The 16,183-nt window shown below is 40.6% G+C and overlaps 1 protein-coding gene across 3 annotated transcripts in view; it reads right to left on the bottom strand.

Annotated features, from left to right (window-relative positions):
- Positions 1 to 563: 563 nt before the first annotated feature.
- The window catches only part of c17h12orf43 (chromosome 17 C12orf43 homolog), a 29,415-nt gene continuing 13,795 nt past the window's right edge, over positions 564 to 16,183 (bottom strand). For 2 of the 3 annotated variants that reach the window (XM_052032577.1, XM_052032576.1), the window contains 2 exons: positions 15,150 to 15,240; positions 564 to 3,186 (listed from right to left, as the gene is read on the bottom strand). In XM_052032577.1, the coding sequence (XP_051888537.1) occupies positions 2,787 to 3,186; positions 15,150 to 15,240 (491 nt within the window). In that variant the 3' untranslated portion in view covers positions 564 to 2,786. Of the gene's footprint in view, positions 3,187 to 15,149; positions 15,253 to 16,183 lie in introns of all 3 variants that reach the window. The other variant, XM_052032575.1, reaches the window with a different exon arrangement.

A 16,183-nucleotide genomic window follows, 5' to 3' on the forward strand; every position in this document is an offset into this window, starting at 1 on the left:
AAGGGCCCGCGCAAGGCGGGAAAATAAACCAGTTCTGTTTGGCAATCCTCTGAGTAGAGTCTTGTTTTATTCCGCGGTAGCAACTGCTACACAAGGCATTTTGTTACTTCAATATAGATTCCAGAATTATCCTTACCTTAATGCAAGGCCAACAGCTCAGTGGCCCCCCATTTTCACTCTCCTTCCTTTCTTAAACAGTGGGATCACATTAGCTAGTCTCCAACCCACAGGAACAATTCCAGAAACCACAAAACATCAGAAGATGATAATCATAATTTTATGTAGAACCTTTCTCCCATTACTTAATATTTTAATTTCCTTTAGATTACTTCACAGGGTCCTTTCAAAGCTGAAAGACCCAAGTGACTGCATACTCTCATTATTCAGATGTTTGACCCTTCCTACCACTCGATAATCTTAGCACCAAGCAGCTACGAGAGCCAGATGTTAGCATCACTAAACATCTGAACCACAACACTTCACAACATTTTTTAAAATGAATAACTTTAATATTAAACTTGAAGCAAAAGCTATAAAACATCAGCAGTATTATTTGGCAAGAACATAAAAACTACTGAAAGATGGCTGTATTTAACTGAGCTATATGTCAAAGTGTTCTTCAGAAGGAAGATGAGGATCACCACTAAGTGCCTGGACATGCACAGTACCTTGACAATATAAATGCACTTTCACTGCTGTTCTTCTATATTATGTTCAAGCCCCAGCAAGCTCTTTAGCAATTACTGCAAAAGAGTGAGATATAGATGGCAGCTGTCACTTGTTGAATCACATGACAGCAAGCAGTTATTGTCTTCAGAAAAGAACAAAAGGTAAATTTATTGTCAAAGTTTAGTCACTTTACAAACATAAAGGCAATACAATGCCCCATCAATAGAGGCTTAAACAGGTCACTGGATTGGTCTCTCAACTGGGCAAACCTGCAAAGAAAACATTTAAAAGAAAACACTCCATCCGGGCAAAGGAGGAATATAAGGACATTTCAATCCAAACTATGGAAAAAAAAATGCAGGCTGCAATTAGCTACTGTAAATTATATTCCAGTAACTTCAACCAAGACAAAAGATATTGAAAGGAACAAAATTTAGAATTAAAATTTACTTCAACTGAGGCTACCAAATTTTGTGACTGATAGTATGTGCCTTCTTAAAAGGTGTTAACATACCCCAAAGTTGTCAGTATAGCAGTAGAAGCTTTTTTTTAAGACCCCCAAATGGCAGCTCTGGTGAAGATCAGTACAATCTGGTGAAGATACGAGAGTGGTATTTAAGCGGCTTTCAGGTAGACAAATGAATATGCAGAGAATGGAGGGATATGGATCATGTGCAGGCAGAAAATATTTAGTTTAATTTGGCATCATGTTCAGTGCAGACATTGTAGGCCGAAGGGCCTGTTCCTGTGCTGTACTGTTCTATGTTCTATCAGACATAAATGATTGTAAAATTTCTATCACCACCATTTGACAAAGATTTTCTCCCAATGAACATAATAGCTTCACTAATATAGACAAAAAAAAATCAATGTATTTAAACTCATTTAATCCCTAGAGAAATGTTCCAGGAATAATACATCAAGAGGCTTTTTGAGATCTAATCAACAGCCTAATCTGGCTCCTATGCACATTCCCCTCATGAACGGCTTATTCTTCACATTGGTATGTGTTCCACACAAGCCTCCTCCCATCCATCTATAGTAACAAACATCAGATCTCCAAAGAGCAGCCCATTGGGCAATACAAGCAAGGAAGGACGGAGCTCTAGTTCCTCTGTTCCAAGGATTCATTTAACTGCAGCAAAGTACAGATGTTATCAAATACATCTTTGTTATTAAATCAAAATATTGGAAAACATTCCACTTCTGACTTCTCTCTGCTCTTCTTGGCTGAAATGGGCTATTGTGCAAGTTTAGCACATACATTCTGCGGTTGAATAACCTGCTGAACCTCATCCTCTGTCCTCACATGAAGACTTAGTACCTGGCTGGAGCACTGGGAAGGAGAGGTGTCAACAGTCTGAGTGTGATAAATGGCAAAGACTGTAGCATCATGTAGTACACAAATTCAAGCACGTTTTCACTCAGCAACATATCTCGAGAATCAGAGCAGTTGGGCAAACCAGCTGAAGTTTTGCTCTTACAATTTCCATGCTATCTGCACTACTTGACATGTTGCTGCAAAGATATTGATTTTTTTTAATGCATCATCTTACACCTATGACATATTGAGAAAGAAACCAGAACACTGGTAAATAGGTTGTAAACAAACCACTTAAGAATTAACAGCAGGACAACAGAGTTAAAATTTGAGTCAGAATTTAAAAATCACAAGATGTCAAAATAATTAAAAATGAAAGCAAAGTGAAAATACCCTTGAGATTCAAAGAAAACAAACCAAAATGGCTGCAGTTCAAATTTCAAACAGAAATCAGACCAATTCGACATAGCAATGAATAAAGGAACTATTATCATTTCAGGCAGGTAAGTGGGAGATACATGGAACAATGAGCTCCATAGTCATTGTTCCCTCAAGCGATGGTTCATTTTACACAATTCAGCTGAATCAGTTCAACAAGTCTCCACTCGAAGACATTCTCCCTAGGGCTGGACAGCAGTATCCAAGAAATCATTGCTTTCTCTTCTCATTTAGAGATCCACATTATTTCAAAGTAACTAGCCAAAAAGTACACAAAAGGAAAGCTTCAAAAACATCACCTAGAGTGAGCGCTGTCCTTTGATGGAAGTCAAGAACCCCCAATGATTGTGGTAGGTTGTCATAACCCATCTGTTACCAGAACTCTTTCTTTCTTAAGAATTTTGGATATGTGTTTGCCATTTTTCAGTTTCTTTTTCTTCCTGCTCCTTTCAACATCAGCTTCTTCTGATTTGAAGTGGCTTTGTCCCACAAAAGTTTCATCAGAAAATTCATTTTTTTCCAGTCCACTTTCTAGAACTTGGCACTTGTGTCTTGATTTTCTTTTTAAAGATTCCCCTTGCCAATCGTTCCCACCTTCAATGGCCAGCTTTCTCTTTTTCTTGTGTTTTCTTTTGTCTTCAATGGGACCTTCAGTAATATGTGTCTCTGGCTGATTGCTGACGATAGAACTTTGCTGAAGCAAGTCATTGCCCGAAACCACTGCTTCCTTCAGCCGCTCCCATTCGCTGTCCGAATCACTGCAATGTTAACGACAATGTGATTAATGACATGCCTAACGCACTTAGTTGCAACAGAAATACGATGAACCCAGAAAATGTGAAACTGCACAGGTATACATCATTCCCTATTCCTGGAAGGTATACCTTAGTTCCCATAATAGATCCAATTCATCTCTGAACATCAAATAATGACAGAAGATTATTAAATAGTCTTTTTAAGGGAAAAAGAGATATTGGGACTGGAGTGAAAGAAAATTTTAATTGTGTTTTATACATGGCCTTTAATTCTTTAGCCAATGAAGTGAAGTGGAATTCAAGCTAGGATGTTGCATACATATATTCAATGTGAGATGTGACAACAGGGATCCCATTAGCTCAGAGAAGATACCCAAGAATGATAACCAAATATACCAATGTTTCTCAAAATTTGAAGGATTACTGACATCAATAATGTGCAATCTAAATAATTGTTCCTTTACAGAACTTTTACCATATCTGCTTGAATAATAGCAAAAGAGGCAAGTTCAGAAACAGTAAACTTCACTGAAGATTATCCTGCTAGTGGGATTGAGGAAGTAAACCGACCTGCATGCAAGTTATGCATTTAGTGCACAACAGCCGACAGCTTGTGAGTGTCAGAAACTGATTGACATTTCAATGCTACCATGTCAATTTGCACCACGGAATTAAGGCTGATATTTTATCTTTTAGTCACAGACTTCCCAGCAGAGAGGAGGGAACCTATAGATCACATATGGAAAAATGCTAGCTAGGGTTGGCTCAGTAGAAAACCTTGACCTGCTGACTCAGATGGTCCACTCCAATGACTTCAACATGCACTTCAGACCGACACTTCTAGTGTGGAGGAAGAGTTGTGGTGCAGGAAATGCTGAATTCCTGATGAAGTGCTATACCACAGCTTCATTTTCACTCAGAGATTCCCAAGAACTGAAAGTTACTCTAGTCTCCTGAACACAACTTGTGCCTCAGTAAGCATTACCAACAGTTATCCAAATCACTTATCTCTTGCTGCTTATAAATGCTGAATGCATGCTTCCTTGGATGACAACGGCAATTATTTCTTTGGCTCTACTTTGTGATAAAAAACAGTGCTAACATACAGTGCCAATATAAATTCCAGGCCTGTCTTTCTTGGTAACTTTCTTGGTATCTGCACCCAAAAATCACAAGAATCTTGAGAGTGTTTTGCTACCAGCGATTGCGTAAAGGGTTCCGTTCCTGAGAACTAATCGTAATGCGAATTTTTAATAAGTCGGAAGTGAACAAAAGCAGCATGTGGGAGAGGAGCACAGAATTAGTTGTGATGGGAGAGCGAGCTGGTGTGGGAACAGTGAGCTGCCAGCCAGCCTCACCAATTCAGTAAGCAAGTCTGCTCAATGCACCCAGCTCGGCTTGACCCAGTCCCCAAATATTTGGGGGGGGGGGGGGGGGGTGACACGCTGAAGTGCCCCCTTCCCACCCAGCAGAAGATGCCAGCAGTCCTGCAGCAGCCAGCAAATCCATCCCACTAGTCTTCCAGATGCCCAGGGAAATACCCTGCTTGACCCTGAAAAAGACCACCAGCAACAACTAGCAAATCCATCCCCATACAGACCTCCAAACAGCTGGCACAACTGCTGAAACCACCAATTCCACTGAAAACATTGCCTCTCCTCAGCAGCATACAGCTGCACAGTCAGGCTCTGACTGCACTGGCTAACTCCAAATCACTCGATTCGCCTCCTGTTCACCTGTGAAACTCTGCTAGAAAGTTAGGGAAGTTTAACTTGTTTCAAAAAAATTGTTTAAAAATTCATCTGAAAATTTTCGTGAAGTTGAAAATTCATGAGTTAGCTCGTTCGTATGTACAGGCATCCATGGGTTGGGCATTCCTAGCCCAGGGAGGGCCTGTATGTTTGCTCTAAGCAGGATCAAAGTACCTCAGAAAAGCATTTCCTCCTGCTTCTTCAAACCAGCATTGTTCACTTACTGTGCTGTTACTTCAGCAAGACTCTTAGGTTTGATCTGCGCACGTCAGCAGTTTAATGTACTACATCATTCAATATTTAGATGGCAAGCACTTACTATGTGCAAAAAGCCAGACAAATTTCTACTAAGGTGCTTTCACAAGAATTCACATTTGGTTTGAACCTGTGATTTATAGTATCAGAGTTGGAAGTTACAGTGCTGGTGACCTCAATGTAATAGTCATTAACATAGCTCTTACTCTGAAAACCCATACAGCGATTTCACTGTGAAAACAAAAAGCAATGACTACAAGTGCAGTGTATATTGCCATCTATGTGTGAAGAACTCCTAATGCAACAATTTTCAGTTGCTGCACCACAAACTTCTGTAGCACTTCTAAAGCAGAAAAAGGGCCCCAAGCCACTTTATTAGAGCATTATCAAACAAAATGTACACCGAGACACAAATAGAGGCTCTAGGACAGCTGGCAAAAAGCTAGAGGGAGGTTGCTTTTGAGTTTTAAAATTACATAGAGGCACAAATGAGACTTGAGAGAGGAAGTTCCAGAGTTAAGGCAAGGCAATATTAGGAGGAGCAGGGCAGGCCATCCAGCCCTTAGAATCTGCTCTATATCGTTCATTAAAAATAGAACTGTTTTTCTATCTCAGCACCATCCCCATTACTCTGCATTTCCTTAAAGTCCAGAAACTAATGGCAAGGCCACCAATGTTTTATAGGGCAGAACTGGAGGAACACGAATATCTCAGTGTTACATGGGTGTGGAGAGCAGCAAAGATCTGAGGAATGAGAATTTTAAAATTGAGGCACTGTTTAATTGGGAGATGATTTAAGCACAATTTGCAGACTTATAAAATCAAGTTTGAATGCTTTGGTGATAAGTAGTTTGAACAAATACAGCATTTGTAGGAGACAAGAGACTGCAGGTGCTGGAATCTGGAAAAAATGATCTGCTGACGGAACACCGCTGGTCGAGCAGCATCTGTGGGGGGGGGGGGGGGGGGGGGGGGGGAAGGGGAAGGAAGGAATTGTCGACATTTTGGGGCAAAACTCTGCGTCAGGACTCAGCATTTGTTGTACTCTACTCACAAACTGCAGAAAAAGGTACATGTAAACCAAAGAAGACTTGCCATTAATCTATTCCCTCAATATCTAACCAAAGTTTCATCATTAATTTCCTTGATATGTTTATGCATCACTCACTACTTCAGTGAGTGCCAAATACTAAACACACTCTTGATCTTGCCCCATCAGGAAAGTTTCAGCATGTGGTAGCACATACTGAGGAGTTCTTGTGATCCACCCATTCACCACATTTGCAATTACAAAAATATTACCAAAGTTGGTTCACAAACATTTGGCTTTAAAATAATGAGGATGGTGGTTGCTGCTCTTCATTTGCTGGAGAATAACAAAAATAGTTGACACACACAAAATTGTCCCATACTTAATACTACCCACCAGCTCAAACCTTGAATGGAAAATCCAAGGAGCAGGAAACTAAAAACACAGGTAAAAGATGGAGGATAGGGAGGGGTTTAGGAGGAAGGAGAGCGAAACGGCACATGGCTTCCAATGAGGTAAAAATTAAACAATCAGTCCAGCTAACTTGGTGTTCATTGAAAGTCTCTGGGTAGCAAAAGATTCTCTCTAGCAGTGCCAGTTTGACCATCACTGTCTCAGTACCTCCCACAAATCTGCAGCTTTACAAAAGCCTTGAAACACTCACCTTCAAAATAGAAAATTGTGTATCACAAAAACAGCATAGATTTGACTCCATGTGTTTTAATTTCTTCAGCTTAATAAAGACTCAGTGGCTAAATGCTTATTTTTCAAAAACAGAACACTGTGACTGGCAAGTATAATCCAGTCAGCAAATTAATAACCCAAGTGGAAAAAAACATTTAAAGGGCTTTGATAAGACCCTCCCTCCCTCCACCCAACCCCACCTGCCAAGTTTACTTCTCGTTAACAGACTGCACTTCTACTACTGTGGAAATAGAGGTAAAATAAAGTTACGCATACAAGCTGATGGGTTTTCTCTGATACCATTTCTCTTTTATGATCAGAGAGGTTACAATCAGTAATTATGACTTATTAGGTCCTTAAAATTCATTCTCATTTATTGCCTTAAAGCACAAGTTTTAGATGAAAAACAAAATCAAAAAAACTCTGCAGATTCTGAAAAACAGAAAATGTTGGAAGACCTCAGCAGGTCAGGCAGCATCTGTGGAAAGAGACAGTTAACATTTCAGGTGGAAGGTGCTTCATCAGAACTGAGAAAGAGAAAGCAAGTTAATCCAAGTAGCAGAAAGGAGAAACCAACACAGATTGGGTGATCATTTTGTAGTACACCTGCACTCAGTTTGCAGGAGTGACCTAGATTATGGCTGCCTGTCATTTAATTCACCATTGCACTCTGGCCTCTCCATCTGTGGCCTCCTCCTGTTACAGCGATCAGGACTGACCATTTGTGTTTGCTGTTTCTCTTCCCTTTTTTCCCCTTTTTCATTTCATTCATGTCCCAGTAGGCCAGACTCCAGCATCTGCAGTCTGGAGTCTGTTCTCCCTTTCTCAGTTCTGATGAAAGGTCTTCGACTTGAAATATTAACTGTTTATCTTTCCACAGATGCTGACCGACCTGCTGAGTATTTCCAACATTTTCTGTTTTAATTTTACAATGCTTTTAGGGTACTTTTACTAAGAGAATAGTCCATAATTACTTGAAGTTCTCTTGATGCAATGATTATACTGGCAAAAGCTACAAAGCAGCACAACCCAAAGTGGCACATCACTGACAGCAGCCTTTGGATTTGTGTGTTAAATTGTGCAAGCATGCATGCTGGAAGTTGCTGTCAGGTTCAGCACATACACAACATAGACATTTCTGCCACCATTAAAACCACAAAATCATCAACTAATATTATTTCCACATTCCACCCTACATACATATCTTGGCTCCCAAAAGTCTATCACCCTTAAACAAATACTGGAGCATTCACAACTCCCAGGATAGAGAATTTCAGAAGATTCATAGCACTGAGTGAAGAAATCTCACCCCACCACAATTCTAAACAAACATCCTCTAATCTAGGTCCCTGGTTCTGGATTCCACAACCAAGGGAAATGAGCTCTCCCTGTCTGCCCTGTAAGGGGTTTTATGATTCAATGAGATCATCTCTCACTCTTCTGAACCCAATATACACTCATTCTACTCAACTTCTGATGGAACAACCATCTTATCCTTGGATTCAATGCTGACAACTGTTAGAAAAGATCAAATATCACATTTTAAAATGAGATACTTCAATACTACACAACCTCAGTTTACCATGCGTAGCATACAATAAGACCAAACTTTACTGGAAAGCTTCATATTGATCCATACTCTGTGTATATTATTCCCCTTAACCCACAGAAAGGTTAGCCTGGTGTCATTGTAGCTTCTGTGGCAAAGTAACCCCTCAGTTTTAATTACTATTGCTACCACTCAATCCTTAGGTTCAAAACATTGAACAAAACTGGACATTAGATAAAGTAATACAACTTGATGTGCACATTATGGATGCAGTGCCTTACAGTGACACAGATAAAACTTTTCAATTTCACTCCTGCTATCTGAAGTCTCAGATGTGCTGATGTCTTTCATTTCTCCACTGCCAAGACATTACATTAGAGACAAAGTACTTTCACTTCAATGGGAGACCATCTTCAGAGAAACACATGGTAAGGGAAATCCAATAGTAAGTAATACCATTGATCAGTCTTTTATATAGATTTTTTTTGAATGGATTTAACATTTTAGACAAAATTTTAGGTTCCATTTACATTCACAAGAGCCTCCATTGAGAATGCACAAGTCTAATTACAAGTCAAATTAGATAATATCAATCAAGGAGATTCACATCTCCACTCAATATTAGTTTCACTGAAATTCAATTTAAAAAAAGGATTTGGGAGCTGTTCTTTTTTTCAGAATTTACGCTCATCTCCAATTTCCCTTGAAAAGATGGTGGTGGTGAGCTCCGTTCTTGGACTTCTGGTGAAGGTTCTCCCTCAGCGCTATGGAGTATGGAGTTCCAGGATCGAGACCAGGTCGTGATGAAGGATTGTCAATATATTTCCACATTGGGGTGCAAGGGAAGGGAACCTGCAAGTGGTGGGGTTTCCATGCACGTGTTGCCCTCATCCTTGGTAGTAGAAGGCACGGCATTGGGGAGGTCCTATCGGAGTGGCTTAGATAAGTAATTTTGATGCAATTTGTAAATGCAGCCCACAGCAGCCACTGTGTGCCAGTGGTGAGGAAATGAATGTTTAAGTCAAGTTGAGTTTATGCACAAGTACTGAGAGGCACAGGTGAAATGAAAAACTTGCTTGCAGCAGCATCACAGGCATGTAGATTCAGATTTAGGATAGATGATGGGATGCCAAGCATGCTATTTGGCCTGGATGGTGTTAAACTTGAGAGTTATTCAATGCTGCACTCATCCGGGCATATCAGAGAGAATTCCATCATGCCCGTGCCTGATGGAATCTTGCCTTGTGCCTTGTTGTGGAAAGGCTTTTGGGAGGTGGTGGTGGGAGGGGTGGTCAGGAGATAAATCACAGTGTTTTATTTAAAATGATACTTTGTTTCTTTTACAAATAATATTTAGTATACTCCGCTCATAACAGCCTTGCTTGAAAATCTGCAAAAATTCTGGATAATCAAATCTATCCCATTAAGGGGGGGGAGGTTACAGTATTACTTACTGAGGTTAACAATTAAACTCTGCAGAAATAACTTGCTTGAGAAAAGTGGGTACAATCTTCTAATTTGGAGAAATTTTGTTTTATAAAAGAAATCGCTATTCATGCTGAAACATCAAATACAATTATATCAATTGATAAATGTTCAGATTATGCATACCTTGCTCAAAGTTAGTTCCAACAGATGTCTGCCTTATGGTTAATAATACTCACATATCGTTTTATTTCATCCTCGCCACCTTTTCTCCATTTCTGAATTTATGGTGACCACTGCTTAACGAACTGTAGTTTAAATCTATCTTGACAGAATTCACTTTCACCAACCCGTTGCTTGTACTGTTCAGATACCACTTTCTGCCCCCAAAAGGATTTTTTATCCATAATACATACAAAAATACAATTGGAACACATCTTTCTCCACATTCCTTGTAAAAGCAATTCAATATATTCTCTCACAAAGCATCAACAGTAATCATAGTTCCTCCTTAAACAAAATATTGGTGAAACATCAGAGGCTCTTTATACAGGGCCCAGCCCCTCAATGTCTGAGGTAGCAGCACACTGGACTGTGGTTCTTCCCACAAAGCCTATACGGTGACTGTACCCAGCTCCAATGCACCCCTCAGCACGTAGTCCTGGACCTTGGAACGAGCCAGTCAGCAGCATTTGCTCAGTCACCTCGTTACACTACAAGGCCATCGTTGCTTAGATACCTCTCTCAGACCACAAGATACAGGAGCAGAATTAAGTCATCCGGCCCATCGAGTCTGCTCAGCCATTCAATCATGACTGATTTTACTTTTCAACCCCATTCTGCCCTCTTCCCGCCGTAACCCCCTTACCAATCAAGAATCTATCAATCTCTGCCTTAAATACACACAATGACTTGGCTTCCACCACCCTCTGTGGCAACGAATTCCACAGATTCTTCAGCCTCTGGCTGAAGAAATTCCTCATCTCAGTTCTAAAGGGATGTCCCTTTATTCTGAGGCTGTGCCCTCGGATCCTAATTGTACAACACCATCCTCTGACAGTAAAAGATCCAGGATGAGATCCTGCAAAATATGGACGGCTTCCTATATCTTGGGGACCTCTTCACAACGATAATGGCCATCTATGATGAAATTCATCACTAGGGCATCAGGACAGCCTTCTGCCGCTTGAGGAAAAGTGTTTGAGGTGCAAGACATCAAACACAATACAAAGCTTTTGGTCTACCAGGCAGCTGTGATTCCTGCCCTCCTGTATGCATCTGAGATATGAACATCCTATAGCAGGCACCTCAAATCAATGGAGAGATGCCACCAATGCTGTTGCCACAAAGTTCTCCAAATCCACCAGCAGGTTAAGGGAGCCACAGTCAGCATCTCTGGCATCAAAGCCCTAACTACACTCAGTCACTGCCAGTGTGTAGACCACAATATTCACATGCTCAACATCAGACTCTCAAAGTGGACACACTATTCCAAGCTCAGTTATAGCAAGAGAATGCCAGCTGGACAGAGGAAAAAAGGTTCATGAATGTTCTCAAAGCTGAGTTGCCAAAGAATAATATCCCCAACTCATGGGAATATCTAGCCTCTGACCAGTGAAAATGGAGGAGGAACATTGGCACCGAGAACCTCTGTCTCTTCAGTAGCACACACAAGCCCATCATAAATGGCAGAAGGAACACATCACCCAAACTACCCCATCAAGCACTGCTGCACCATATTCCACAGAACTGGAACAAAAGCAAGTCATCCTCAACTAAGGGACTGCCTGAGAAAGTGACTGTTCAGATTACCTTTCAAAATAACCCTGGGAAATTCCACTCAGAGCCAAGCTGATTGATCAACTGATGGAAGCACTGGAAAAAGCCAAGCCCAATGGTACACTAGCAAGGTGGTCTCATCTGGTCAAACTGACAAAAGAACTGAAAATCATCGTGAGTTGAGTCTTTCTAGACAAGTATACATAATCTTGTTAAGCTATTTTCTTTTTACGTTGTAGGTTGGGAACCTCATTAAAAAAAAAGGATATTATTGTTGTTCAGTCTGCAAATGCACATAATTACAAAAGTAAACACTAAAAGGACTAAATTCTTTGCCTTTAAGCCACTTCTTCCTTCCGAATCACATTGATGTATTTGCACATTAAACCTTAATTATAATCATGATCCAACTGAATTGATTTTAATCATCACCACAGGGTAACTCCAAGCTAAGGTACTGTCCTTATTATCTGTCACTTTGTGCAGGGCTGGAAATTAATGTGGACCAAGTATTTCAAGACTGACTGATTCTTCTGATACATTAATGTGCTGCTTGGATTCGTCGACCTTGCTTCAAGTACTAATGAAACCTCCAGAGGTTTCATGATGCTTTAGTCACAATCTGCCAAAGGAAAAAATACTTAAGCAAACATGCTATGGTAACAAGATTCTTATACAATTTTAATTTATCACTCCACAAGCTCCTACCAGCTAATATACTCGTAACTGTCAGCATTTCCTCATAGCTTTAGAAAGTTTAAAATGCATTTTCCACGAAAAACTTGGGTTTTTAATGCAGATTCAGAATGATGAACTGGTTGCCGTTTGAAGGCAAAGGCTTTGATCATGTAGTGTCCACACTGATAATTACATGCATACATAGACACAGGAGACTGCAGATGCTGGAATCTGGAGCAAAAAAACAAAACGAGCTGACGGAGGAAAATCAGCAGGCCAGACAGCATCAGTGGAGGGAAATGGACAGTCGACATTTTGTGTCGAGACCCTTCACCTGGACTGAAAGAGAAGGGAGATAGCCAGTATAAAGAAGTGAGGGAGGGGGTGAGCAAGAGCTGGCAAACAATAGGTGGATCCAGGTGAGATGATGTTGATTGGTAGATGGAGTCAGGTAGGAAGAGAGAAGGGTGGAAATAATGGCTGGGAGGTGATTGGTGGAAGCAACAAAGCACAGCAGATGTTGGAATCTGATAGGAAAGGAACACAGAACCAAATAGGGAAGAAGAGGAGAAAGAGGGGACCTGGTGAGGAGGGGAGTGTGTGGGTAATGGGCTGATGAAGTGGGGGGGGCAGGGGGGAGGAGTATAGGATGACGTGTAGATCAGAAGAAGAAAGAGATAGAGGGGGAGCAGGTTACCAGAAATTGGAGAATTCAATGTTTGTGCGTTTGGATTGTAGACCACCCAAGCAGAATACGAGGTGCTGTTCCTTGTAGACTGAGAACAAGAATAACAAAGCATTTCCTTTAAATCCAATGTTCTCAAACAAATAAAAGGACACAAATCAGGAAACAGATGATGTGCCTTTAACTGTGCTACCTATATATAATGTCCAAAACCTTAGCTCTTTTCAACCAAGAAAAAAAAAACTGGTATTCTGGCTGCTCCCCATAGACTGCCCATCTTGGAGCAGTATGATTTATGTCACTCCCTATTATGTTCACTGGAATTGATGCAATTGTCATTTAACATTACATGTTTATTCTTCAATGTGATGGGTTACTATTGGTAGAACAACTCTACTCAACTCTAGCAAATGCATTGTTAATCATGATCCTTGGTAGCATTCCCACCTCAAGAATTAAACAATTCAAAGTTAACTCCCCACTCCACTGTCCTGAACACACAATCAAGACTGACAACTAAGTGCAGTACCAAGGGAGCAACTTTGAGTTAGAGTCATGGAGAGAGATAGCATGGAAACAGGTCCTTTGGCCTACAGAGTCCACGCTGACTATCAATGACCCATTTTCTGAGTTTGTTTTTGGATTGAAAAGTTAATCAAGACCCTGTCTGCCCTCAAGCATTAAAAAGGATTCCATTGCATTATTTGAAGTTCAGAAGAGATGAGGTGATCATTGATCTCATTGTTAAATGTACTCTACATAAATCAGCTGCTCCATTTCCTACAGAACATCAGTTACCACAACTCAGATGTACTTCATTGACTGTAAACTGGCTTGGCACAGAGGTTGTGAAAGGCACTATTTAGAAATACAAGTCTGTCCTTCACTTTTGTCCAATGTAAACCATTTCCAAGTCTCCTTTACAGTTACATAAAAACAGCAGCAGGGTTACAAGAGTTGAAGTTTGATTTGTTCCACCCACTTTGAAAGTGAAAGATTCCACTTCTGAGCATCCATTTCAATTTATTTCTGACTTCTCCCCACCCCATCCTCAATGCAGTCATCCATCCTCAGTCCCACTTTTCCTCTTTTCCTCTTCGCCTATACCGGGCACAGGCACCAGAAAGTTACAGTGCCAATCAACCTACCAACCCGCACATCTTTGGGACATGGGAGAAAACCAGAGCACTCGGGAAACCCACACGGTCCTAGGAGGAACGTGTAAACTCCACACAGACAGCATCCAAAGTCAGGACTGAACCTGGTGTCTGATTCTGTGAAGCAGCAGCTCTGCCAGCTGCACCACTGTGCCGCCCAAATGATGATGCCTAAAATCTTGCATAATCAACCACAGAAAAACAAAAACAAAACACTACACTACAACTTCTTGGTTCACTTTATGTTTGCATAGGGAAACACAAGTCTCCAAATTAATTAGTGCTGTTCAAGTATATTTAGGAACAGTGAAGGTTTATTTTAATAAAAATAAAGTCCTTTCTTATCAACCAATCCCAACTACTCAACACAAAACTATGCTTGGTATAAAATTTGCCCCATGTATTTTTGTTATATACCAAAATGTAGATCATAAGACAGCTACAAATTCATTAGATACAGTGGAGATAGAAATTCGATCCCTAATTGTCCTGTAATAGCATCTTTCAGGTTAATTATTTCATTCTATTGCACTTCGGAAAAACACGTTCAGTCTTCCTTCTAAATTTTAAATAGTCACCTCATGATATACAAAACATTTCACTATAGGCAACAAACTTGAGCTGTAGTGTAATATAATCATTCTTGATTTACTCCAATTCCTGTTTCCCTGCACCATAGGCTTTTGCCCAAATTGGATGTTCCTCGCTCTCAACTGCAACTCCTAGAGCAGCCCAAGTATTGTTCCCCAAAAGTCATCAGAAACTTCGATTAATGTGCCAGTGGCCCAACTTAATATCTCAAAGTCCTGCTTGAAAGACTTTGCAATGGAAGCTTTCAATTATACATCTTTGTCAGAATTGAGAATTAGCCATGAACCCCCACTGTCTAGCACTAATATTCCATTCAATTTTCTTTTTATATTTGTCAAAGAATCAATATTACATTGAATTTTCAGTTAAAATCAGACATTACCTTGAACTAGGTGGGGCCTTCCATTTCACCGGAGAGGAAGGTCTGACTTTCTTATGACCCCCAGGTATAGAGGTGGAAAATAATCGAAAACCTGCAAAATATTCTTAAAGTGAGATGCGTCAAATCATATGATACACAAAATAATCCTGAAGAATTAATCCAACCTTGAAAGAAATTCTCATTTCATTTAGCTTCATTTAAAAAAAAATTCATTGGTCGGATATGGGCAATGCTTGCAAGATCAGCATTTGTTGCCAAATCTTAATTGCCCTTGAGAAGGTTGTGGTGAACCACCATCTTGAACCGCTGTAGCTCTTTTGGTGAGGCTAGGAGTTTCAGAATTCAGACCCAGCAACCATAAAGGACCATCAATATACTTCCAAGTCAGGATGGTGTGCCACTTGGGAGGAAACCCAAACATGGTGGTGTGCCCATCCATCTGCTGCCCTCATCCTTCTTGCTGACAGAGGTCACAGATTTGGCAGGTGCTGTCAAGGTAACCTGGGCGAGTAACTGCAATGTGTTTTGTAGATGGTACACAGTGAAGTCACTATGTACCAGTAGTAGAGGGAATAAATGTTTACGGTCTTTGATGGGGTGCCAACCAAGCAGGATACTGTGTCCTGGATGCTCTTGAGCTTCATGAGAGTTGCTGGTGTTACACTCATCCAGGCAAATGGAGAATATTCCTTTAGGCTTCTGATTTGTCCTTTTTCAATGGTGAAAAGGCCTCAAGGTGTCAGGAAGCATCATATACTGCAGATGCACAGTTTGACCCACTCGTAGCAATGGGATATATGGCAGGTCCAGCTGAGTTTTTTGTTAGCGGTGACACACACTGATAGTGTGGGACCTGGCAGTAGTCATGTTATTGAATATTAAAAAGGGTGGGTGGCTGTTCTCTCTCTTGCTAGAAGTTGTTATTTCTGGCACTTTGTGACAAATGATAATTGCCACTAATCAACTCATGCCCAAATGTTGTCCAAATCCTGTCATACCAGTGCAATGAGAGTTACCCCAGAATTAGGCTGTGG

Source organism: Pristis pectinata, chromosome 17, assembly GCF_009764475.1.
Source record: "Pristis pectinata isolate sPriPec2 chromosome 17, sPriPec2.1.pri, whole genome shotgun sequence".
In the NCBI taxonomy this organism is placed as follows: Eukaryota; Metazoa; Chordata; class Chondrichthyes; order Rhinopristiformes; family Pristidae; genus Pristis; species Pristis pectinata.